The sequence below is a fragment of the Nelumbo lutea genome, chromosome 2 (assembly GCF_056320005.1).
Source record: "Nelumbo lutea isolate HS-2025 chromosome 2, American lotus-T2T, whole genome shotgun sequence".
Classification (NCBI taxonomy): Eukaryota; Viridiplantae; Streptophyta; class Magnoliopsida; order Proteales; family Nelumbonaceae; genus Nelumbo; species Nelumbo lutea.
The window spans coordinates 16434372-16459295 of record NC_142685.1 but is presented as its reverse complement, the minus strand read 5'-3'; the positions used below and the strand labels follow the sequence as shown (position 1 = coordinate 16459295).

The 24924-nt window shown below is 40.8% G+C and overlaps 1 protein-coding gene across 4 annotated transcripts; it reads left to right on the top strand.

The window, feature by feature from the left end:
* The first annotated feature begins 264 nt into the window (after positions 1-264).
* On the top strand, positions 265-23901 carry MYB1 (myb domain protein 1). 4 transcript variants are annotated; one of them, XM_088972614.1, is made up of 2 exons: positions 265-686; positions 22567-23901. In XM_088972614.1, exons 1-2 carry the CDS (start codon positions 350-352, stop codon positions 23502-23504), a joined length of 1275 nt encoding a protein of 424 aa, XP_088828740.1. In that variant the 5' UTR covers positions 265-349; the 3' UTR covers positions 23505-23901. The 4 variants fall into 4 exon arrangements, with proteins under 4 accessions (XP_088828740.1, XP_088828739.1, XP_088828738.1 ...); XM_088972613.1 differs by having other exon boundaries at positions 265-701; positions 22570-23901; XM_088972612.1 differs by having other exon boundaries at positions 265-701.
* Positions 23902-24924: the final 1023 nt, after the last annotated feature.

Sequence of the window (24924 nt, the reverse complement as noted above, 5' to 3'; positions counted from 1 at the left end):
AACTTTCGAAGTACTTTTCATGCTCTAACTAAAAGGCACCAAAACCGAATCTAGAATTTCCTTTCCGAGAAAATAACTTGGGTTACTTACAGACCTCCATTTTCTTTCTGAGCTTCTCTCTAGAAGTCGGAGTGAAATTTTTGGATAACCAACAAAATAAACCGGCTTTGAAGACAAAAGTGTCATTTCAGAGGAGGACACAACGGTCATTCTGGAAAAAAATATTTCTTAAAACTGGCAAAGGGATCCCGCAACACTTGCCCTATAAAATAATGCAGCTGTCTTCAAGAACAATTGCGGTTAGGCAGGTAGGTGTTAGAGAGAGAGAGAGAGAAGACGGAGAATAGAGATGGAGGAGGAGATAGTAGTCGCCGGCGACGTTTGTACTGGTGGTGATGGTGCTGGTAGCGATAGTGGTGCTGTAGGTAGTGGAGGTGACGATGCTGAAAGAGGGAGCGGCATTGGAGTGGTAGTCGGAGATGGAAGCGGGAGCAGCAGTCGAGTCGGGAGAGGTTCAGAGGATCGAGTTAAAGGGCCTTGGTCTCCTGAAGAAGACGCTGTTTTGAGTAGACTAGTGAGCAAGTTTGGCGCCAGGAATTGGAGCCTCATCGCCCGAGGTATCGCGGGGCGGTCTGGCAAGTCTTGTCGGCTCCGATGGTGTAATCAACTTGACCCCAGCGTGAAGCGTAAGCCCTTCACTGGTAACCGCCATTATAAATTATACCCACCCCTATTTGGTTGAGGTTTTGAGTCGAGGGTTTTGTAGCATGGGTTCCATTTTAATTGTTTTCTGTTGCTATTATTTGCTTTTGCTGGTTGTTGATGGATGGTAGGTTCTGTAAATTGTTTCCAGAGATTAGTACTATTAGTATCTTCTCTTTTTAGAAAGAGTACTATTAGTATTTCTTAGTGTTTGTTTATGTTCTTTAAATTTTTATTGGTCCCTAGTTGTAAGTTATGATGCATTTTACGTGAAAATTGAAGCTGCTTAATTATTTCTTTGATTAGCTTTCTGAACTTCTCGCTTCATTCTCCATTGGATATTTCATATTCGTTATGTGTTTATAGGATGAATGTCTTGAGGATGTCGATCCTCTGTACTAATAATTTCTTGTTTTGAAAAGGTAAAGTATATATTCATTAAAACAAAAAAAAAACTGTACATGAGAATATGTACCAGTATATCACCTTACCCCCCCCCCCCCCCCCCCCCCCCGAAAAAAAAAAAAAAAAAAAAAAATCCATCCTCAAAACAGAAGAGGATAAAGTATCATTTTTAATGAATAACCAGTTTCTATTTATCACCCCTGATTCTGTTGATGCATTTTGTTCGAAAATTCTCAGATTTCTTTCAGACCAAATGGCCCACAAAACAGCCAACGGAATTGCTGACCAATAAACTTTCCCTTTTCTTGACATGCCCGGAATGCCTCATTTTTGCAGCAGATCCTTAAATGAGTAGGGACAGCGCCAGTGCAGATTGATAGCCCTTATGAAGTCACTCCACACAGCTGAACTGAAACTACAGTGCACAAATAAATGTCGAACTGTCTCTTCCTCTCTATTGTAAAGTACACACAGTCAATCTTTTACAGTGTACCCCTTTCTCATTAGCATTTCCTTGGTCAAACATTTCTCAAGGACTACCACCCAAGTGAAGAGCTTCACTTTGGAAGGTGCAGCAGAATCCCAAATGACCTTGCTAGGAAAAGGGGCCCTTGGAACTCCTACCAGGCCCTTGTAAAAGGATTTGACTGAGAAGACCCTGGTTGAAGCCCACTTCCAACATCTAGAGTCTTGAGTCTGAAGGTCCAGATATTGGTTCTGAAGAGCCAGAAGGTCAGCTATCTGATCAACCTCTCAATGTTGAAGCTTCTCCTAAACGAAGGACTCCAGCTAATTGAGTTACCATTTGCCTCATAGGAATCTGCCACCCATGCCAGTTTGTTTTCCACCATATTAAACAAGGAAGGAAATCTGTCTTTTAGTGCCAAGTTACCACACCAAACATCCAGCCAAAATCTCACCTTCCTCCCATCAGCCACCTTGAAGAACAACCCTTCACAGAAACTGCTGTAAACTCTTGATATGCCCTTCCACCCACTACACCCATAGGAGAAAGGGGAGTTTCTGCATCCCAGCCATTGCTACAAAGACCATACTTTTCACTTTTCAGTTGTGACCTTTCTCCAAGGATTGTTTGGTTCTGTAGCAAATCTCCAAAACCGTCTGCCCAAAAGTGTGTTGTTGAAAAGTTTGACCCTCCTTAAATGCAGACCTCCATTCTTAGACACAGGTTTGCAGACCTGATCCCAACTCACCAAATGATATTTTGGAGAGTCCTTCCAGCCATTCCAGAGGAAATCTCTCATTCTTCTTTCAATCTGATCTGCCATCTTAGCCGGAATTGGGAAGATAGACATGTATAAAGCTGGGAGGCTAGCTAACACACTTTTAATTAGAGTTACTTTTCCACCCTTAGATAGATACTGGACTTTCCAAGAGGCTAACTCCGAGTCCACCTTCTCTGAAACTGGACTCCAAGTAGCTTTCTAGGTGCACTTGGCCCCTAGAGGCAAACCCTAGTGTTTTGAAGGGTGATATCCAACTTTACACTCCAATAGATCAGCCACACTCTCTACCTCTCCAAGACTCCAACAGCCATTATCTCACTTTTGGCTAGACTCACTTTTAACTTTTAAGCCTGACATCACCTCAAACTAAAACAATAGGTATTTTAAATTGGTCACCTGATCCAAAGAGGCATTGCAGAAAAACGTGTCATCTGCAAACCAAAGGAGAACAATTTCTGAGCCATTGTTCCTAACTTTGAAGCCTTCAATACAACTTGCTTCAGCGGTCCAGGGTACCATTATGCCCAAACCCTCCATGACAAAAAGAAAGAGCAGTGGTGACAATGGATCCCCTTGTCTTAGCCCTCTTGAGCTTTTGAAATTCCCACGTGTAGCTCCATTAATTAAGATAGAGAACCTAGGTGTGGTTGCACAAACCTTCATCTAATTTCTTCAATTGGTGCCAAAGCGCATTTTAGCTAACATTTTATCTAGAAAATCCTAGTTGACATGATTGTAGGCCTTCTCTAGGTCTATTTTACACACCAAACCCTTCTTGCAACTTCTCCTCGAATCGATTAATTCATTGGCTATTAATGCTCTGTCATGAATGTGCTTGTTATGCACAAAAGCCTCCTGATAGATGGAGATGAGAGAGTCCAGCACATACCTTAACCTTGAAGCCAGAATTTTATAGACTCTTCCAATTAAATTGATCGGCTGAAAGTCCTTCAATTCCATAACTCCATTCTTCTTTGGGATTAAAGAAAGGGTAAATTGCTGAAACCTCCCCTAAAGTTCCTGGTTGTTGCTAAAACCTCTCCTGAAGTTTGATAATTGCAATTACCTCCCCTGAACTTTGTGACAGTTGCAAATAGACCCCCTTTTGTTAAAACCCTCTAAAAAGAAGCATGAAAATGTCTAAAATACCCATACAGTTACTTCTCACCAAAATGTTTATTTTTTGAATATTCTCTTCATATGAATCACTAGCCCAAACCCTTCCAATCCCTTTTCTGAAATTGATTAACTTTCCAAATTTGCCCTTCATATCAATCACTCGAAGGTAAAGCTACAACTTTAAATTTTCTTTTTTTTTTTATTGTTGTTGTTTTTCTATAGAAATCAACCTCAATAGTAATTCCATGGGTATTTTGGACATGTTCATGTCTCTTGTTAGCAGATTGTAACAAAGGGGGTCTACTTGCAACTGCGTCAGAAAGTTCAAGGGAGGTGATTGCAATTACCAAACTTAAGGGAAGGTTTTAGCAATGGTCAGAAACTTCAGGGGAGGTTTCAACAATTTTCCCTTAAAGAAATAAAAGAAGAATTCAGGCTTCTTTCGAGGCTACAAAACTATGAAACTCCTCTAGAGCTCTCAAAAGGTCATGCTTTATGATGCCCCAATAATTTTTATAGAAGAGAATAGTAAAACTGTCAGGACATGGAGCTTTGTCCCCCTCCAACTCATCTAAAGCTCTATTTACCTCCTCCTCCTCCTCCTCAGAGAAGGGCTTTTTCAACTCAGTTGCCTATTGTTCAGACAATGTTTCAAAGTATAGCCCATTCAGAGCTGGTCTAACCTTAAAGGTTCATTATAAAGCTGCTCGTAATACTTCACAATGGCCTTCTCAATCTACTTTTCCTGATCTACTAAAGACTATACGACTTGTAACCTTTTAACGTTATTGTTCCTTCTTCTCGCACTCATGAACTTGTGAAGAAAGAGTGTATTGTTATAACCTGACTTCAACCATAAAGCCCTGGATCTTTGCTTCCCCAACAACATTGCTTTCTTTCTTTCTTTCTTTCTTTATTTATTTTTGATCAGTAACAGAAATTTTATTAATGAGACAAATTACAACAATTACAGCCTCCGAGGGAAGGGGCAAACTCTCTTAACCCTTCCCAAGGATAAGCATAATAATAGAAAACGCAGTTACAAACAAGCCCAGAATGAATGGACCCTTCCCACCCTTTGTTTGGTTAATGCATCTGCAAAGGAATTTACACTCTATTTGATTCATTGAAATCTTACTACTATATCTCTGGATAACCATTTGAACTACTTTGGAGTCACCTTCAATGATTAGTTTGTTAATATTTAATTCTTTTGCTCTTTTTAGACCTTCCAAAGCAGCCAATACTTTAGCCCTAAGAGAGTTACCTACACCAATTGATTCAGAAAACAAAGCCAGCACTTGCCCTTCTTCATTTCTGAAAACACCTCCAATACCCAACAACATTGCTTTCCTCGGAATTAATCTTGACAATAATTCTTAAGCATTCCGACCTCCTGTTTTCATATTTTACAACTCTCTCTTGTTGACACAACTTGATATTTCCTTTTACTCACTGTAACTTCTTGCTTAAGATGTGACTCGCTGACCCTTCGTAAGACACTTCTGCCCACCAAGTCTTTATGTTTGCATCAAAATCCTCTGTGCCAAACCAGAAATGTTCCATCAAAATCCATTTGCAGCGGAATATGATTAGACATAACTCTCGATAGAGCTTCCTAGGTGGTATTTGGAAAAAAGTAATCCCATTTGTTGAGATAATGAACTCGTCTAATCTAACCAAGGAAGGAGCCTCTTGGTTATTATTTGTCCAAGTATACTTTGTTCCACTTAATGACAGATCGCTTAGCTCCCACCTCTAGATAAAATCTGCAAATAATCTTATGCCCCTATTTACTCCCGCACCCCTTGTTTTCTTCCTGCCTCAAGATTGCATTGAAATCTCCACTAATGGCCCAAGGGCCATCCCATTTCCTTCTTACTGCATTCAGTTCCTCCCAAAAATCATATTTCAGAGATGAGTCAACAAGCTTGTAAACCCTGAAACCACAATTGTCAAATTGTACTGCAACCAGAGGAGCTTAACTGAGACTGAGAACAAACCTACCTCCTTATCCACCGGCTTAAACACACTGTTGTTCCAAATTAGCGTAATTCCCCCTGTTGTATTATCTATAGGCACTGTCTACCAATCACAAGGCTTCAAATTTTGAGGCTTAATTTCCTGCAAAATTAGGATATCTGCCTTCTTTTCCCTTAAGAAACCTCCTGCAACTATCCTACCAGAGCCAAGGCCCCTAATGTTCCATGAAATTATTTTGAGACTATCCATATGGAGTTACCTTTTTGAAGCTTTGCTGCTTCGTCTTACACTCCCTTCATTTTCATTTAAGCCCCAAGCAAGCCTAAGCAACTCTTTAGATTTCCTTTTATTCTTTTTCCCTTTCTCTACCAACCATCTATTTTCAATCGCCACTAGGAGAGCTTTTGTTTCTTCCTCCATTCCCTTAAAGGACACCCCAAAAATCTCCAAAGCTAGGAAACTTGGACCACACCCAATCTGAGACTTCATTCTGTTCTACATACGTTAGATTTACCAACTTGGGCTATATTTGGTCTTCCATCACCACTGAATCCCTGTCTGGAAGGACCATTGCCAAAGGCTCCAGTGAAACTGACGACTGGCTTGGTGGCAAACCCTCTTCCTCTATAACTACCACTGCTAGCTTTGTAGCTGCCTGCTGCTCCCCTTCTACCTGTCTCGCCTCCCCTTCAGAGACGACTTCTCCCTCCGTAGCTACAACAAGCACAACCACCTCTTGCCTTGTTACCTCACTATCACCAACTCTCCTACTCTCCACCGAGATAACCCCTTCGACGTCCACCTTACCAACCCTAACCTCAAAGAGAATCCACCCATCCCCTACCGCCCCTGAAGATGTTGGGTAGCTCCCAACTCAAATCCTCTTTGAGGGAGGATAACCTCCAGAATAGGGGAAAGTGAGAGTGAAGAGAGAAAGAGATCAAATGTTCTTATTATTCCCTTATTGTAAGTACACCTCTGTATTTATATTCAATCTTGCCTTCAATGTAACTGATACAACAGAATTATAACAACTTGCCAGCTTGTTTGATTCAGTTAACTCCAGCTGTCTTTGCACTGGCTTCCTTATGCTGAGGTGGCCTTAACTGATTTACAACAGAATTGTAACAACTTGCCAACTTGTTTGATTTAGTTAACTCCAAGTTGATTTAGTTAATTCCAGCTGTCTTTGCACTGGAATCCTCTTTAATAAGGGCTTGACCTTGTTTAACCCATCTATATTTCAAGATGTCCTTGGGTCGTAGCTGTTTCCACCCTTCTTCTGTGAATTCTGGTAATGTTGCACATGTGGTTTGTGGATTGACAGCTTTCTTGAGGACGGAGACATGGAAAACTGGGTGTACTTTGGAGTCTACTGGTAATTCCAGCTTGTAGGCTAGTGATCCTATGCATTGTAGAATTTTGAATGGTCCATAGAACCTAGGGGTAAGCTTGTTGTAGGGCGGGAGGCCATTGAGGTCTGTCTATATGGTTTGAGTTTTAGGTAGACAAACTCACCTTTCTGGAACTCAACAGGCCTGTGTTTTGCATCATAATAGCGCTTCATCAGTTCTTGAGCATGTGTCAAGTGAGCCTTTAGTTCATGAATGATTTCATCTCGAGATGAAAGACACTCATCAACTGCTGCATTAGCTGATGACCCCTTTTCATAAGGTAGAACTGATGGTGGGTCTCTGCCGTATAATGCTTTAAATGGTGTCATACTTGTTGAGACATGGAATGAGGAGTTGTACCAAAACTCTGCCTAAGGCAAGCATTGTATCCATTGTTTAGGTCTGTCCTCCACAAAGCATCGTAAATATGTCTTGATGCATCTGTTGACAACTTTGGTCTGCCCATCCGTCTGAGGATGATAGCTAGTAGAGGTGTTGTGTGAAGTGCCTTGTAACTTGAAATGTTCTCTCCAAAAACTGCTGAGGAAGGTTGGGTCTCTGTGGGGTCATGGCTGCATTCTGGGCCCATTTGGTCCTTAATTGGGCTAGTTCTGTATCTTGAAAGGCTTCAGCTTTGAGCTGCTCGAGTAATGGATAACTGGGCCTAGAGACAGTGAGTTGTGCCAACTCAGGTAGCCTGAATAGAGCATCAGCTGCTCGATTAGTTGTACCAGGTTTATATTCTATAATGTAGTCATAGCCCATGAGTTTGTGGGCCCACTGCTGCTGTTCAGGTGTGTGGAATTTCTGATCAAGCAGGAATTTCAGGCTCTTGTGGTTTGTCTTGATGACAAATTGGCGGCCCAGTAGGTAAGCCCGCCACCTTTGGATTGCAAGTACAACGGCCATGAGCTCCTTCTCATATGTTGATTTAGCTTGATTTTGTGGTAAGAGTACTTTGCTGAAATAGGCCAATGGTTTCCCCTCTTGCATTAAAACAGCTCCTAGACCTGTCCCCGAAGCGTCACACTCAAGTGTGAACTGCTTTGAGAAGGTGGGTAATGACGGAATTGGTGGTGTAGAAATTGCTTGCTTTAGATTAGTGAAGGCTTGGTGGGCTTGCTCACTCCATTGAAATGCATTTTTCCTTAATAATTGGGTGAGTGGTGCTATTAGCCTTGCATAATGTGGTATAAAGCGCTTGTAGTAGCCTGTGAGGCCTAGAAAAGCCCACAAGGCCTTGACTGATGTAGGTGTTGTCCATTGTTGAATGCAAGCAACTTTCTCCGGATCAGCCATGACCTTCACTTCTTTGATCACATGGCCTAGGTATTGGACTTGTTTTTTTCCAAAATCACATTTAAAAGCCTTTGCATATAGTTGATGCTTTCTTAGAAGTTCCAAAGTGATGGTTAAATGTTGTAGATGAGAAGCCCAATCAACACTCTATACCAAGATATCATCAAAGAAGACTAAAATAAAGCGGTGCAAGTGGGGATGAAATACCTCATTCATGATGGCTTGAAAGGTTACTGGTGCATTTGTCAATCCAAAGGGCATGACAAGAAACTCATAGTGACCATCATGTGTACGGAAGGCTGTTTTAGGTACACCTTCTGTATGCATCCGAATTTGATGTAGCCGGCTCGTAGATCAAGCTTAAAAAATATGGTAGCAGCATGTAAATCATCCAATAGCTTGTCAATGATTGGAATGGGGAACTGGTCCTTTACTGTGGTCTGATTTAGAGCCCGATAGTCTACACAAAACCTCCATGTTCCATCTTTTTTCTTGACTAGAAGGACAGGCGCTGAATATGGACTTGAACTGGGCTCTATGAATTTTTTCTCTAGTAATTCTTGAACAATTTTCTCCATCTCTTCCCTCTGAAATCTGGGGTAGCGAGAAGGTCTAACATTTGATGGAGCTGTCCCTGGGATGATCTCAATTCTATGGTCCATGGGTCTGGAAGGAGGTGGCTGATTGGGTTCTTGAAAGACATCTGAATAGGTGTTGAGTAACTGCTGGAGTGCTTGTTGGTTTTCCAGTGGTGTGGCTGCTTCCTTTGGACTGGTTAAAACTGGGCTGGTATTCAATCCCATATGCAATAGGAGGGTTTGCCCTTCACTGCAACTAGTCTTGAGGATGGCTCTTAGTCCTTCTTGTTGTGGTGCACTCTTAGCCACCCCGTTCAGATGATACTTCTGTCCATTAATGGAGAAATCCATTGTTAGTTTTGACGAATCACATACAACCGATCCCAACTGTTGTAGCCATTGCACACCTAATACCACATCAGCTCCGCTCATCTCTAATGGATGAAGGTCCACTAGAAATGAATGTTGTTGTAACTTCAGGTGGACCCCTCTGCATATGCTATCATAACTAATGTTGTTGCCATCTGCTACATGTGCATTGAATGGCAACACCTGTTATTGTATTAGGCCCAATTGTTTGGCTGCCATTTCGGTCACAAAGTTGAGAGATGAACAGCTGTCAATTAGAACTGAAATTGCTTGGCCCTGTATTGACCCAACCACTCTCATTGTCTGGGTGGAGGTCAGTCCTGTTAATGCATGAAAGTATATATCGGGTGGGTCTGGCCCATCCTCAAATTCTCACTCAGTAGGTATCGCAATGGGTGTTTAAGGGATTTCCTCCTGAGGTTCAGCTTCATCTGTCTGTAGTAAGAATAGTTGGGGATTCTTACATTTATGGCCTGGGCCAAACTTATCGTCACAGTTATAACAAAGACCGCAATCTCTTCGGGCTTGCATCTCTGCCCAAGATAATCTTCTTAATGGCACTGGGGCAGGTACAATGGCTTGGGCCTTAGGTTGAGGATTTTCAGCCTGCCCGTGAGTCTGATTTTTTGTGACTGCTGGGCTGGATCCTAGGATAGAAGGATTAACTGGTTGGTTTAGTTGTCGGTTCCAACACTGGTCCAGAGTTGAATGTGTTCAGTCGACCCAATCTTTTTAGTCGATTGAACCTTTCTTCTTGCAATCTTGCCAAACCCATTGCTGCTGATAGGGAGGTGGGTTGGAGGGACTTTACTTCTATTCTTATTTCTTCCTTTAGGCCGCCAATGAAGCAGCCAAGCAATGCTGTTTCAGGCCATCCACGAACCCTTGTTGACAATCTTTCGAACTCGACTTGGTAATCCCTCACAGATCCAGTTTTTTTGAGTTTTGAGAGATTCTCGTCATAGTTTTCAAAGCCAGTGGGTCCAAAACGAATGCACAAAGCTTCTGTTAATTCAGACCAAGAAACTTGTGGTGGGCTTGCTGGAACCATTGGAACCACAAGATCGCTTCTCCTTCCAGGTTGAATGAAGCGACAGGAACTTTTTGATAGCTAGGTGTATCATGGTATTCAAAATATCCTTCTGCCCTAAAGATCCAGGATATGGGATCCACCCCTGAATGTTTTGGGAAATCCAGTTTTGCTGAACGAGTTGAGGCCCAACCATGCTGACCGCCCCCTTGATTTCTGCTGTTTCCTTTTTGGTTGCCATCGTGGTTTCCTTCCGTCGAATTTTTCTCCATCTGCGTCATCAACAGGGCTAGTGTTTGCTTGATTTCTTGTGTCTCCTATGGTCTTGTCAGATGGATCTCCATGTGATCCATCTGATCATCCACTGTTTCTGACCTTGTACTCAGCATGGTGTTGCTAGTTGTAGGCTCTGATACCAATTGTTGGGTAGCTGATCAAATGTTCTTATTATTCCCTTATTGTAAGTGCACCTCTGTATTTATATTCAATCTTGCCTTCAATGTAACTGATTTACAACAGACTTGTAACAACTTGCCAACTTGTTTGATTCAGTTAACTCCAGCTGTCTTTGCACTGGCTTCCTTATGCTGAGGTGGCCTTAACTGATTTACAACAAAATTGTAACAACTCCCTTGTTTGATTTAGTTAACTCCAAGTTGATTCAGTTAATTCCAATTGTCTTTGCACTGGCTTTCTTATGCTGAGGTGGCATTCTTCTCCTTCTAGAATGTACTTGTAGTTCCTGCCCCCTTGTGATTCTAACAGAAGATCTAGTTGTGATTTTCTCCCGAAGACGATATCGCCTCTATGATCTCCTTCCAACTCTCCCTCACTCATAATGGAAAACCAACCAACTTGATCCTTCTCCATTGTCTACATAACTTCCGAAGTCAGTGAAAGAGGATGTCGAGACTTCAACTTGAGCAGGTTGCTTACCCTTACCGTGGTGACTCTTCGGCTCCACTTCTTGTCAAGGGACACTTGTTGGGCCAAATTCTTGTCGAGGGTAAGCAACCTGCTTACCCTTACCCAGAGCCCAAATTCACTTCAAAACCTTGGGTCTTAAGATGGCTGACTACCACCATCGAAATCTTATCAATGAGATCCACATTGCCACCTAAGACTTCCCACTTGTTTGAAATTTGAAAATCGTGCAGTCACCCCTAAAGTTTTAGAGAGCGCAATCTTCTCTTGCCCGTCAGATCTACTTGGGGAACAACAATCATGATTTCTTCTACCTTTCTTCCTCTCGACTGTTCTCCACCCCCTTCCAGGAATACTTCAGGGTTCTCTGTCCCATTTGCCTCTCATTCTACTTCTTCCCTTAAGTTCCCCTCGTGTTCTTTCAGCTTTGTTTTGACTTCCTCTTCAAAGTAAGGGCCTGCCAAAACCTTTTGTACCAACTCCAGTTCAATTTCCACTACCTCTAGGAAATCCCCTGGCACTTTCATCTTCTCTAGTTTTAGCTCTGGCCAAATTGTGACCACGTACATATCCTCACCTGACACTATATTTGCAGTCTGGGGCGGAATTCCAAACCAGCGAACTTAATTTCAATACATTCTGTGGACCATCTAAAGTCACCTGAGTCATCGGTTGCCAAAAATCCTCCACAAAGGTTGCCTAACTTCCTATCTAGCTGGGTGCTCCAAAGGTGAAGGGGCAACCTATAGATTCTAACCCAAATGAAGCCTGGAATGTCTTCATTTTTCTGCTAAATTCTGAGGGAGTCTGACCAGCACTCGAGGTGGAGTAATGCCCCTTTAAAACACCGAGCTCTGATATTCAGGATTCTCTGAGCATCCTCCCTTGACAGGCATATGAAGAGTCATCCCTCCCTGTCCAAACGTTGCACACCAATCCCCGAGGGAGAGGCCCAAGCTCTGTTACCCACCTCTGTAATTCACTAAAATCAATGTCCTTCTAATCGAACGTCCCCACCAAGCAGGACTGTAAAAGGCATACCCTCTCTTCTACATTCTTCCTGTCTACCTCCAGAAAGAAACGCTTCAGATTTCTTTGAGAATAGCTACTCCTTCTGAAGGCCATGCCATAGAGGTATCACCTTCTACTTGCATTTTTTTCCAAACCAGGCTGGGAGATTTCCTCACCTGCTTGCCTCTCCTTTCTTCATTGGTGATTCCTCCCCCTCAAACTTCTACCTTGGGTTTCTGCCTTCCTTTGAGACTGCCTTCTTTGGTGATTCCATCGCCCGAGAACGTGACCTGTTGTTTGCAAGCTACGTTTCATGATTCCACTGCCAGTATCACTCCACCACTGGAAACATAAAGCTTCCCTCCTAGTGGGATCCTCTGTACTAATATTTGATTGTCTTTCCTTTTCAATTTTCCATTTTATTTGTTCACTCTGTCAGTCTGTGATGGGAAAATAATTGGGGGTGGGGAAGAGACAGAATGCCTAGTTGGTAGTGATTTGAAAGGAAAAATGAGAAACCATGTGGTAACTTTAACAGGGAATTGGACTGCCTAGTAGATAAGTTAATTGAGTAGACCTAGACAAATATTAGAAACCACATATCAGTATTTCCAGGTTTTTGTGGCCTTACATTATGAGGTTGGTCATCCTTTTCTGCATATTGTTGGAGCCTTACATATTGTTTGGTGCGTATAGAACTTATAGAACTTACACAGTACATAATCTATCCATGTTGTTTCTTTTCAAATCCATGGAATCTTTCTTTTCATCTTCTTCCTTTGTTTCATTTCTCTCAAGACTTTTATGCACCATTTCAAACTCCAATCAGAAGGAGTTCAGTATCCTGTAGCACATGAAGACAAATTGGATGCTGAAACAAAATTGAAAAGGCAAGAGAACTCAATTCACCATTAAGTGGTTGCTAGATAAAGAGCTATAAAATTGATGTTGGAATGAAGGGCCATTAAAATTGAATGGAGATATTTTCCTGCTTATCTATGTAGTTAGGTGCACTTCCCTTTTGTATTATTTAGACAAAGGGAAATGGACTTATAAGCAGAATTCAAGTTATAACCAATTGCTATACTCATGAGAAGCAATTGCATATTAGGAAAATAAGACTTCTACAATAACATCAGTTTAAAAGTTCACACAGAGATGACACTCTTTGTGGCCTACATTTTAGTTTAAGTGCTATGTGGGAAATTACAGTGACTGCTTGACCTATTAGGACTCCTTGAATACCTTCATCAATTTCTACTTTGGCAATGGTTGATATGTGACAACTTAGGGGCTACCTAGGGATAAGACACTAGGGGATGATGTGGTAATCTGTAATACTGGTTTGCATATATTTAAAAAAATAAAAGAAAAAGTGTGAAGCTAATCCTTTTCATATCTGGGGGCTGTTTAGAAGGTCTTTGGCTATGGTACATGGTAACGTGGGCATTTCAAAATTACACTTTGCTTGTATTGGACATGTGGAGACCAGCATAAATGTGGTTCTGAATGAGCTGAGCTATTTTGGCCTTACATGCATGTATGTATGTAGAGGTATGGCTTAGGATAAGGCTTGGTTGATGGTGTTGCATGTATTGTATGTAGAGATAGATATGCTATTAAGAATAGGGGTTATGAGTGAGCTTTTTAATTTCATATTTAGGCATGACTTTGCCTTTTTAACTTGAAAGTTCATTATGTACTAAATTTGAGTGAACCTAACTGACCCTAGATAAACTTTTTAATTTCATGATTTAGTTTTTGGCATTTAAAATTGGATCTATGGATAATTCCTTAACAACAAGTTCACTTATCAAAAAAATTCCTTAGCAACAAGTGGTTTTAAAATAAGTAGGATTAGAAACCATCTCAATATGATCACTTTAATAATAATAGAAGTGGAAATCAAGGTACACTTATGGTTAGAAACCATCTCAATATGATCACTTTAATAATAATAGAAGTGGAAATCAAGGTACACTTGGGATTGGAAACCATCTCAATATGGTCACTTTCTTACTCTTTCTTACCTTGGTTCAATAATCCATGACAAGGGAGAGATTGAGGAGGACATTATACATTAAATTAGAGTCGGATGGGCAAATGGTGGGATGCTTATGAAGTCCTATGTGATAGGAGAATACCACTTGCTAAAAGGAAAATTTTATGAGATGGTTATAAGGCCAGCAATGTTGTATGGAGCCATGTGTTGGGCAGTGAATTCAACATATCCAAAAAAAATGAGAGTAGCAGAAAAGCAAATGTTGAGATGGATGAATGGGAAAACTAGAAATTACAAAGTTAGGAATTCCAATAGGTGGTAAAAATAAGGGGAATACCATACAACACCAATGAGAAGAAGTTATCTGTTACAAGTTGAAGGTTCTTGAAATAGGAAGACCATAAAGGACATGGGTTGAACTAGTGAGAAATGATTTAAGGGCCCACATCTCAACAATGGATATGACACTGAAGAGGGAATGGTGGAACTGGATTCATGTAGCTGAACCCACATGGTTGGGACAAAGATTAGTTGAGCTGAGTGTTGTTTGTATAAAACAAAGAATATTTATTGGAAATAAAGACTTGGAAGTTAGAAACTTAAAACATACCTACTTAGTCACCCAATCCTACTTATTTTTTGGTATCCTATCACATTCTTGATGCATGTTAAAAGAAAAAAGAGCTAGATTTACATTTTCTGATTTTGTTTTTTAAAGAAAAATAGTGATGAAATAATTTATTCCTCTGAGACATTACTTTGCCTCTGTTTTCCTCAAAGGAGGGAGCAACATCTTTTAGTCTCTTTGCAGTAAGATTTTTTCTTATTATGTTGAATGCTTGGGGATATTTATTTGTTTTTTTTTTTTTCTATTGAGCACTTATTATGGCTCTCAAAGAAGCAAAACCCCCATCTTCAAATGGTATGTTTTAAAATTATTACAATTTATGCCTTATCTTTAACTACTGGAACTTTGTCTGGATTGTATATTCATCAAAGCTCTCAAGCAAACTCCTAATGATGTGTACAAATGGTAACATTGCATTTGCACTATTTTTGTGTTGAATTACATCTTGGTGCCTTTAGATAATATGCCTATTTTGGGTTTGATACTTTGATATGATGTTTCATGTACAATTTAGTTGTTGATCTATAGAAAGCAACGGCTACAACAAGAATAGGGAACAGGTTTGCTAGTCAGGTCATTTGGTAATTGTTATGATTCGGCCTGCCTTGGAGTTCTATTTTTTTGAGATCAGTCACGTAGAGAGAGGTAGAAAGGTGGAAGAAAGAGAGAGAAAGAAAAGGAGAAAGTTTGGTTCGAACTGGAAGTCAAAAAAACCTAACTCCCATTCGGCCAGACATGTTCTTTTATTATTAAAATAAATGGAAAAGACATATGTGCCCTTATTTAAGTAAGGAGCACTGGTTCTAACATAATATTATAGATCAACAACCTTAATATAAGTATAAAGACAGAAATATCCTTTACGCTAATACTCCCCCTCAAGCTGGTGAGTATATATCATATAATCCCAGCTTGTTACATATGTAGCCCACTCTTCCCCGACTCAACCCTTTTGTAAATAAGTCTGCCCATTGGTTTCTTGTATTAACGTATGCAGTGTCTAGCTCTCCATTCAACACCTTCTCCCTCACAAAGTGCTAATCAACCTCAATGTGCTTGGTTCTTTCATGAAACACTGGATTAGAAGAAATATGAACTGCAGCCTGATTGTCACAATAGATTTTCATTGGAGTATTGATGTTGTACCCTACTTCCTGTAGAAGGTTTTTTAGCCACACTAATTCACAAGCAGTATGCGCCATAGCCTTATATTCTGCTTCTACACTACTTGCCACGAATGTCTACTTCTTACTTTTCCGTGTCACTAGGTTACCCCCCAGGAAAGTGCATAGCCTGTGGTAGATCGCCTATCAGACATAGAACCGGCCTAGTCAGCATCGGAATACCCTTGTATTTCAAGTTTTTCGCCACTTTTGTATATCAAACCGCGACCCAGAGCCCCTTTTAAATACCTCACAATTCTCAGAACTGCATTCCAATGAGGAATCCGAGGTTTCTGCATGAATTGACTTACCACACTAACCACAAATGAGATGTCTGGCTTAGTAATGGTTAGGTAGTTCAGTTTACCTACAAGTCGTTGGTATCTGCCAGAGTCTTCAAACACTTCACCCATATCACTACTTAGCCTAGTATTTGTGTCCATTGGTGTTTCAGTTGGTTTAGCACCCAACAAGCCTGTTTCTTCCAGCAAATCAAGCATATATTTCCTCTGACATAGATTAATACCATACTGAGATCTCGCTACCTCTATCCCCAAGAAATATTTCAGTTTACCAAGATCCTTTGTCTGAAAATGATCCTATAGATAAGTCTTCAGCCTGTCAATACCCATGTTATCATTCCCGGTAATAACAATATTATCTACATACACCACTAACAGTATTTTTCCTCCCGGAGAGCTGAATACAGAATGATCAACTTGGCACTGTTTCATACCAAACTTCTTTACCACCTCACTGAACCTACCGAACCATGTTTGAGGAGACTGTTTAAACCCATATATAGCCTTCCTTAGTTTGCACACATTACCATCCTCCCCCCGAGCAACAAACCCTGGAGGTTGCTCCATGTAGACCTCCTCGAGTAAGTCACCATGCAAAAAGGCATTCTTGATATCAAGCTGATATAGCAGCCAATCATACACAGCTGCAAGAGAGATCACAATACGAACTGACCCTATCTTAGCAACTGGTGAGGAGGTCTTTGTGTAGTCAATATCATAGGTTTGCGAGTACCCTTTTGCAACCAATCGCGCTTTCGGGCGTTCAACACTACCATCAAGCAGATACTTAACTGTATAAACTCATTTATAGCCAACAACTTGCTTCCCAAGAGGAAGAATGGTGATGTCCCAAGTATGATTGTGATGAAGGGCTGAAAGTTCTTCCATCGCATGACACCACCCTGGAGAGGCAAGGGCTTCCTAGACATCCTTAGGGACAACAACTGATGATAACAAGGTGACAAACTGGCGATGGGAGGCGAAAAGGTGAGTAAGTGAAACATAATTAGAAATAGGATGAAGGGTGCAAGTGCGTTTACCTTTCCGCAAGGCAATGGAAAGATCAAGATCAGATGCTGGGTTCGGGTCTGGAGCCGGATCTGTCGACGGTGATGTAGTCGGAGGAGTAGTAGTTGGTGCGTGTGGGTGATGTGTATATACTTGACGGATAGGTGGGCGTTCAACAGGTGGTGGCACCGGAGGCAAGGATTTGGTCACGGCTGGAACAAGGGGAAGAGGGTCGACAACGGGAAGTGGAAGAGGTGGAGGTGACGAGGAGGAAGAAGTATCACCGGACCCCAAAAAGAACGTAGACTCAAAGAAGATGACATCAGCACACACAAAGGACCGTCAAGAACTAGGATGGTAACACATACCCTTTCTGGGTCTGAGAATAGCCAAGGAAGATGCACTTGAGAGAGTAGGCATCGAACTTGTCATTCTCGGGGCCCAGATTATGGACGAAGCAGACACACCCAAATACCCTAGGAGTAAGAGGAAACGGAGGCAAGGCGGGAAACAAGATCGTAAACGGAGAATGACCATCAAGGATGGACGTGGGTATCCGAGTAATCAGAAAGCAAGAGGTAAGCACCGCATCACTCCAAAAGGGTTTGGGAACATTCATGTGATGCATGAGGGATTGTGTTGTTTCCAAGAGATGGCGATTCTTTCTCTCAGCCACCCCATTTTGTCGTGGGGTGTAGGTACATGAGGTTTGATGTATAATGCCATGTTGGTCCATGTATTCTTGAAATGATGAGAATAAATATTCACGGCCATTATCAGAACGAAAAACTTTAATGTGAATACCAAATTGATTACGAATCTCAGCATAAAATTTCTGAAAAATGGTAAACAATTCACTTCTTTCTTTCATTAGATAGAGCCACGTCATCCTTGAAAAATCATCTACAAAAATGACAAAATATCTATACCCATTATATAACATCACTTTATAAGGACCCCAAACATCGGAGTGAATCAAAGAAAAATGACTCGACTCACGGTTATCAACCTTAGAACTAAAGGGAACACGACGGTGTTTCTTAAACTGACACGACTCACAATCCAAAACAGAAAGTTGACTCAAAGGCGGAACCAAAGACTTCAAAACTTTCAGTGACGGATGACCAAATCGATAGTGCCACTAGAGAGGAGAAAGGGATGATTGGAGAGCTGTTGAAGTTTTTTCACCACTGTTAAGGTAATACAGTCCACTAACTTCATGCCCTCCACTAATCTTCATCCCCGTCTTGAGATCCTGAAAAACACACATAGAAGGATAAAAAGTAATGGGGCAATTAAGTGATTTGGTCAGTTTACTAATAGACATAAGATTAAAAGGCAATTTAGGAACATACAAAACTGGGGATAGGGATACAGGTCTAGGTCAACATTATCAACACCACAAATTGAGGATGTGAAACCATTAGCAAGGGTGACAGATTGTGATGTTGAGCAATGAAATAGGGAAGAAAACACACCTGGAGTTTCAGTCATGTGATCGGAGGCTCTAGAGTCAATGATCCAGGGATTGGGTGTGGATGCCAAACAAGCCATACCTGAGTGAGCGAAAGTAACTGTGTTCTGCTGTGATGTGGATTGGATAAACCTCTCATATTCATCACAGGGAACACTCACCATCTCCTTCATGGAACCATCTGTGGATGTAGGAGGTATCTGATCAGATGAATGATTCTCCTGTCTAAAGCTGAAACTGGTGTCACTAGTCACAATATGATTGGCCCAGGCTGAGGGTGGACCATGAAGATAATAACAATAGTTAATGGTATGTCCATCCATATCACAATGAGTGCACCTCCTCAGGCCTAAGCCACGTCCTCTACCACGGGCTCCCCTTGAATCTCTGCCCCCAGTAGGACCACCGCCACGATTATAAGTAGGCCCACCACTGCCACTTTGGCCATACACCGGACCACTACTACCACCACAGCCAGACTGAGCTCCTCGAGCTCCACCTCTAACACCACGGCCTCTCGACACAACAAAGGCAGATCTATCTGAGATATTAGAGTTCTCAGTAGATCCGATAGAAGTCCTCTGGAGTCGAGCAAATACCTCTTCTAAAGAAGGGAGAGCTGATCCTCCTAGTATCTGAGCCCCGTACTGGTTCATATTCAGATTTCAGTCCCACAAAAAATCGAGTCACATCAAGCTGTTCTCTCTGTTGTTGCTGAATTTTGACATCAAAAGTGAGAGGGTGATAGACATTCAGCTCATTACGCACATTTCTCATACTGGCATAGTACTCCTCAAGACTCTGATTACCCTATTGCAGATTAAAGTACTCCTGATACAGCTGATACACTCTTATTGTATTGTCCTGACTCGAATACAATTTCTTCACATGGTCCCACACATCTTTGGTAGTGTCAAGAAACATGAAATTTACACTAATCCAGGGTTCCATACTATTCCATAACCATGTGATGATCTGAGCATCCTCTTGCTCCTAGTCTTCATACTCATGAGAGTTAGTGGAGGGTTTCTCCTCTCTTATGTGTTTTACTTTCTTCTTTGCCTTCAGAAAGACTTCGACGGATTTAGCCCAAGGCACATAATTCTCTCCATTTAGTTTAATGGAGGTCATCTGAACATTCAGGTAGTCTGTAGGCACCGTCACATTAGATTTACAATCACTGTTATCTCCCATTTTGTTAACACCGATTCTGCACACTTGCCGAATTCTATTATCACTGAATTCTGCACACTACAAATGACTAGATCACACTCGTCACACTGATTTCAGCACTTGTTGTTGCTGAGAATTGTACTCTTTACACCACAAACCCTACTCCTACGGCTACCTAAAATCTCACCACTATATGATCACAACTCTTCCTTCAAAATACTCAAAAACAGCATAAACCCTAGCACGCTACTATCTGAAACCCCAGCATATGATCTGAAACACACTTCCTATTTGATCCATAACAGAAATCATGCATAGAAATCTCTTACCTTATCACTGAAGGAACAACTACATGAGCAGAAAATCAGTCCACACAAGACAGCCACTGCACCACACAGATCGGCCCTCTTCTCTTCATCGATTAGGGGAGGGCTTCTCAGAAACCACAGAAACCGACCACACAAGACACGACTGGAGGCATAGAAACCTCCAAGGGGAGGGCGATCACTCCTTTTTAGCCCTTTCCCTTGTCTCCAGTTGAATGCAGGAAAATCAAGAGAAACCCTATATTGGGTGTGTAGAGAATAGAAATCTAGGCAGATTTGAGTGGCTCTGATACCATGTTATGATTCAACCTGCCTTGGAGTTCTATTTGTCTGAGATCAGTCATGTAGAGAGAGGTAGAAAGGTGGAAGAAAGAGAGAGAAAGAAAGGGAGAAAGTCTGGTTCAAACTGGAAGTCAAAAACCTAACTCCCATTCGGCCAGAAATGTGCTTTTATTATTAAAATAAATGGAAAAGACATATGTGCTCTTATTTAAGTAAGGAGCACTGGTTCTAACATAATATTATAGATCAACAACCTTAATATAAGTATAAAGACAGAAATACCCCTTACACTAACAGTAATCTTATCCAGAATGACGAAGGAATTTTCAATATGGCAATTTAGTTGGGAGTCCAAAAGGACCCCATGTAATTTTCCTACTAATTTTGTTTATGGGGAAAATTTCAGCAAAATAGCACTTGCAATGCTTCAATAATAAGCCCTTACTTTACAGGTAAAGTTTGTATAAAAAATAACAACTTTGAACAGATGACTTTTTTGGGGAAAACCACCATTACAAGGTGGAGTGCAGGGCTGATTTAGAATGGTGGATTATGTCAACTAGCAGGACTGAGAATAGTAAACCAAGAAGAAAATAGGAAGAAGAAAGAGAGAAAGCACCAAGATTTAATGTGGTTTGGCTCTGTAGCCTACATCCACGGGAAGAGAGGGAAAACATCCACTGTGAGAATAAGAGATACAAGACTGACCTCTCTATAGACTCACAACAAAATGCCCACTCTCACTCAACCCTAATCCTACACAACCAATGACATAAATAAATTCTATCAGAATTCACACAAGCCCCTCTTCCTCCCATAAATACATACAAGTCTCCAAAGTTTATCAACATGATAAATATACCCTTGTAACCTCCAACACACTCCCTGAAAGAAAACCCAAATACAACCAAATACAATATATCTTTCTACACTCTCCCTTAAACTCAAGGTGGGGAAACTAGCTTCAGTTTACAAGTAAGAATGTTGAAGCAACCTCCATGAAAATTGGTGTATTGTTGAAGTAGCAATCATGAAACTTGAGATGTGGAAGGGGCCTCGTAGAGATCAAAGTTGGATGTTAGAAAGCTGAAGGAACTCATGTTGGAAAGCTAGAGTAGAGCAAGTCATGATCTATTTCTTATTTGTTGTTTTGTTTCATTTCTAACTTCTCTTCCATCATTTATTGGTATTACTTGCTTAGTAAGTTCTCTGTGATGGTATACAGGAGTGAACCAATTTAAGGCTATACAACAGTGCACTGCACCATTCAATTTAGGAAGTGTAATTGTTAGTGACAAAGTTCTAGCTATCATTTACAGGCCATAAGAACTGAAAGTAGGTAAAACTACAAAAATCTAAAGTAGAGAAGCAAAAGTAAGGAGAACAGTAGTATGATTTTGTCGAAAACAAAATGGTAGAATGGAGGCTGTTTCAACCAAGGTTTAAAGTATCGATACGATACGCCCCGTATCGGGCGTATCGTACCGTATCTTTTGAAAAAGATACGGTCTGAAATGCCTGTTTCCAGGTGTTTCGGACCCCCAACTTTTTTTAATTATAAAAAACATGTTTTAAGATTCCTAAAAAACCAAAATTTGAAAAAAAAAACTAAAAAAAATGTTTCGGCCGTTTCTAAGTACCGATACAATACGACCGATATGCGTATCGTAACGATACTTTGAACCTTGGTTTCAATTAAACTCGGTTCATAATTTAGGCAAAAGAGTAATGCCATAGTGGGTTTATCATTTTTTTTTTATCAGCAAAGAAGAATTAATATTATTAATCAGTGAAAAGTCAGAGCCAAATTACAATACAGCCAACGATCCAACAAAGCCAAAAAACTACAATTGAGCCCAAAACAGCTGCTGCCTATGGACCCTCTGCTTAGCAAAAGAATCAGCCATTCCATTTGCTGGGGGATTAGCAGTTTGCCCAAGTTGCTTACAACTCATTTCACATATTAAGTTGCAAATTAGTGTCTAAACTCCAATAAAGCCTTCAAAAACAGACATGTTGAGAGTGTACTTGATAGTAGGCCTGTATCTGTTTTCATAATTTTCCTTTATATTCACCCTTATAATGTTTTATATGGACCAAACTGGAAATCCATGCTTGTACATTACTAACAGCAGAAATTGTTGTAGAAGAAGAAGATCGGATCATACTTGCAGCCCATGCAATTCATGGAAACAAATGGGCATCAATTGCGAGATTGCTACAAGGGAGAACAGATAATGCAATAAAGAACCACTGGAATTCTACCTTGAGACGTAGGTGCATGGAGCTTGACAGGTTTAGATCAGCATCAGGTGAGATGTTGGAAGAAGCCAGCCTTGACAAGACCAAAGCATCCTCTGAAGAAACATTGTCATGTGGCGACATCAATTCGTTCAAGTCCTTGGATGGAAAAGATGTTGTCAACTCACTGGAGAACATGCCAAACCAGTATGAAGACAAAGGTCAAACAAAAGAGGATCACTGCAGCATTAAAGCAAATGACCCACCTACCCTCTTCCGTCCTGTGGCACGTGTAAGTGCATTTAGCTTTTATAATCCTTTGGATGGTCATAGAATTAGATCTCCATCATCTGCAGTACCATTGTATGGGTCTTTGGTCCAACCCTCGAAACCAGATATTGAGATCTCCAAATTGCTTGAGGGTGGCATCTGTGGTGAGCCCTTAGTACCGCGACGATGTGGGCATGGTTGCTGTGGAACTCAGATTGAGGGACAGTCTCAAAGTTCTTTATTGGGACCTGTATTTGTTGATTTTGTGGAACCTCCACCATTCTCCAGTCATGAATTGGCCTCAATAGCCACAGATTTAAGTAACATTGCTTGGCTCAAGAGTGGCTTGGAGAATGGCAGCACCAAAGTATTGAATAATGCATCTGGCCGGATGATGTCCCAATCCCAAGGGGTGCAAATGCAAATGGGACAACTTGAGGAGAGCAGGAAGCATGACCATTTGCGTTTTGAAGAGGGTAGAAACAAACTGATGGGCATGATGACGGAAGTGCTATCATCCCAGATAGCTAGGCAACCTTTTGGTCTACCACCTAAAGTTGAGAGCTTAAGTTAAGATGATAGCTAAGCAAACTTTTGGTCTACCACCTAAAGTTGAGAGCTTTTGTTAAGATGATAGCAACCTTTTGGTCTACCACCGAAAGTTGAGAGCTAAGTTAAAAATGAGTTTCAGGGTTTTCATGTCCCTAATGGTGGCAACAAAAGGGTAGTCAAGGTAGGAAAAGATTTCCTGCTTGATGCAAGCTTTTTGGTCATGAAATATTGCAATTTCTTCATGAAGACATTATTAATCCAAGTGGACGAATCATGAAAATGAGAATGAGAATGTAGAAGCGGTCTGTGAATATGCGTTTCAATTGACAATCAAAAATGTCACCTTGACATCAGATTAGTTGAATCAGATGGTTGAAATCTTAATTCTAACATTGAAATGTAGTGGTCAAGTTGCAAAATGCTGATGGTGGTTTGGTCTGGTTTGATGCCAAACCCTGCTTTTACTTGGGTTTGCTTTCAAAAGACGAGTTAAACCTTATTATTTGGACCGTGATTTTCAAAACGTAGTTGACCCGAATGGTCTATGGTTGACCATTCGACCCGGAAACCAGTTGCTTAAATGGTTCTGTTTTTCACCTAACCTGGAATTAAAAATAACCATCGACTCGGCAAACAACATTCTGTTTTTCACCTAGCAATTTTGACACCTGAACCGTTAACGTTGTCTCATTGTGTGAGAATTCTGATTTTATTATTTTTATTTCAACTTTTACCTTATTTTGGTTTATTGCAATTTAAGGCAGAACTAGAACCCAACGCAAAATAAACCAGAATTTGCAGTCTTCTAGTTGCACTCCCATGCTTATGCTTTTTACTGGTGCAATAATAATAAATTAATAACATGTGTATATTTGTATTTGTATTCTTCCCAATTAATAACACCAAAAGCTGCCGGGTTCCACCGACAAATCTTGGGTGTCAATATGCACTCTGGATCTCTTACCCACGAGCTATCCAAAAGACACTACCACTGTGTATCCTGTGGGTAGGGATGTGGGAAAAATTTGTGGGTAAGAGATTTGAGATCGTTCATTTGTTATGCACATGACAAACATTTAACAGGTTGTGATAGTGGCTAATCATGCTTTAACGTTAATGCCCAATATATTAGGTTGTGAATGTCCCCATAATTTGCCTAATGTAGAATATTGCAATTGGCCCATTATCGTCTGGGCCCATAAAAGAATGAGAGGTCACCTATATAATGTCACCTGTTCCACCATCTTTCTGCTCTATTTCTACGGTTATTGGACATTGGAGTAATGATATGCAAGTGAGCATTTGATAACAGCTGAAGTTCCTCAACTGAATGACTTGTTTCTTTTGTCTTTTAGTAGATAAAACTATTAAAGTGATTGTGGGCCAATTTCTTAATGGTTGAAACACAAATGCCTCACCATAAGTTTTGAGCATTTCTCTTA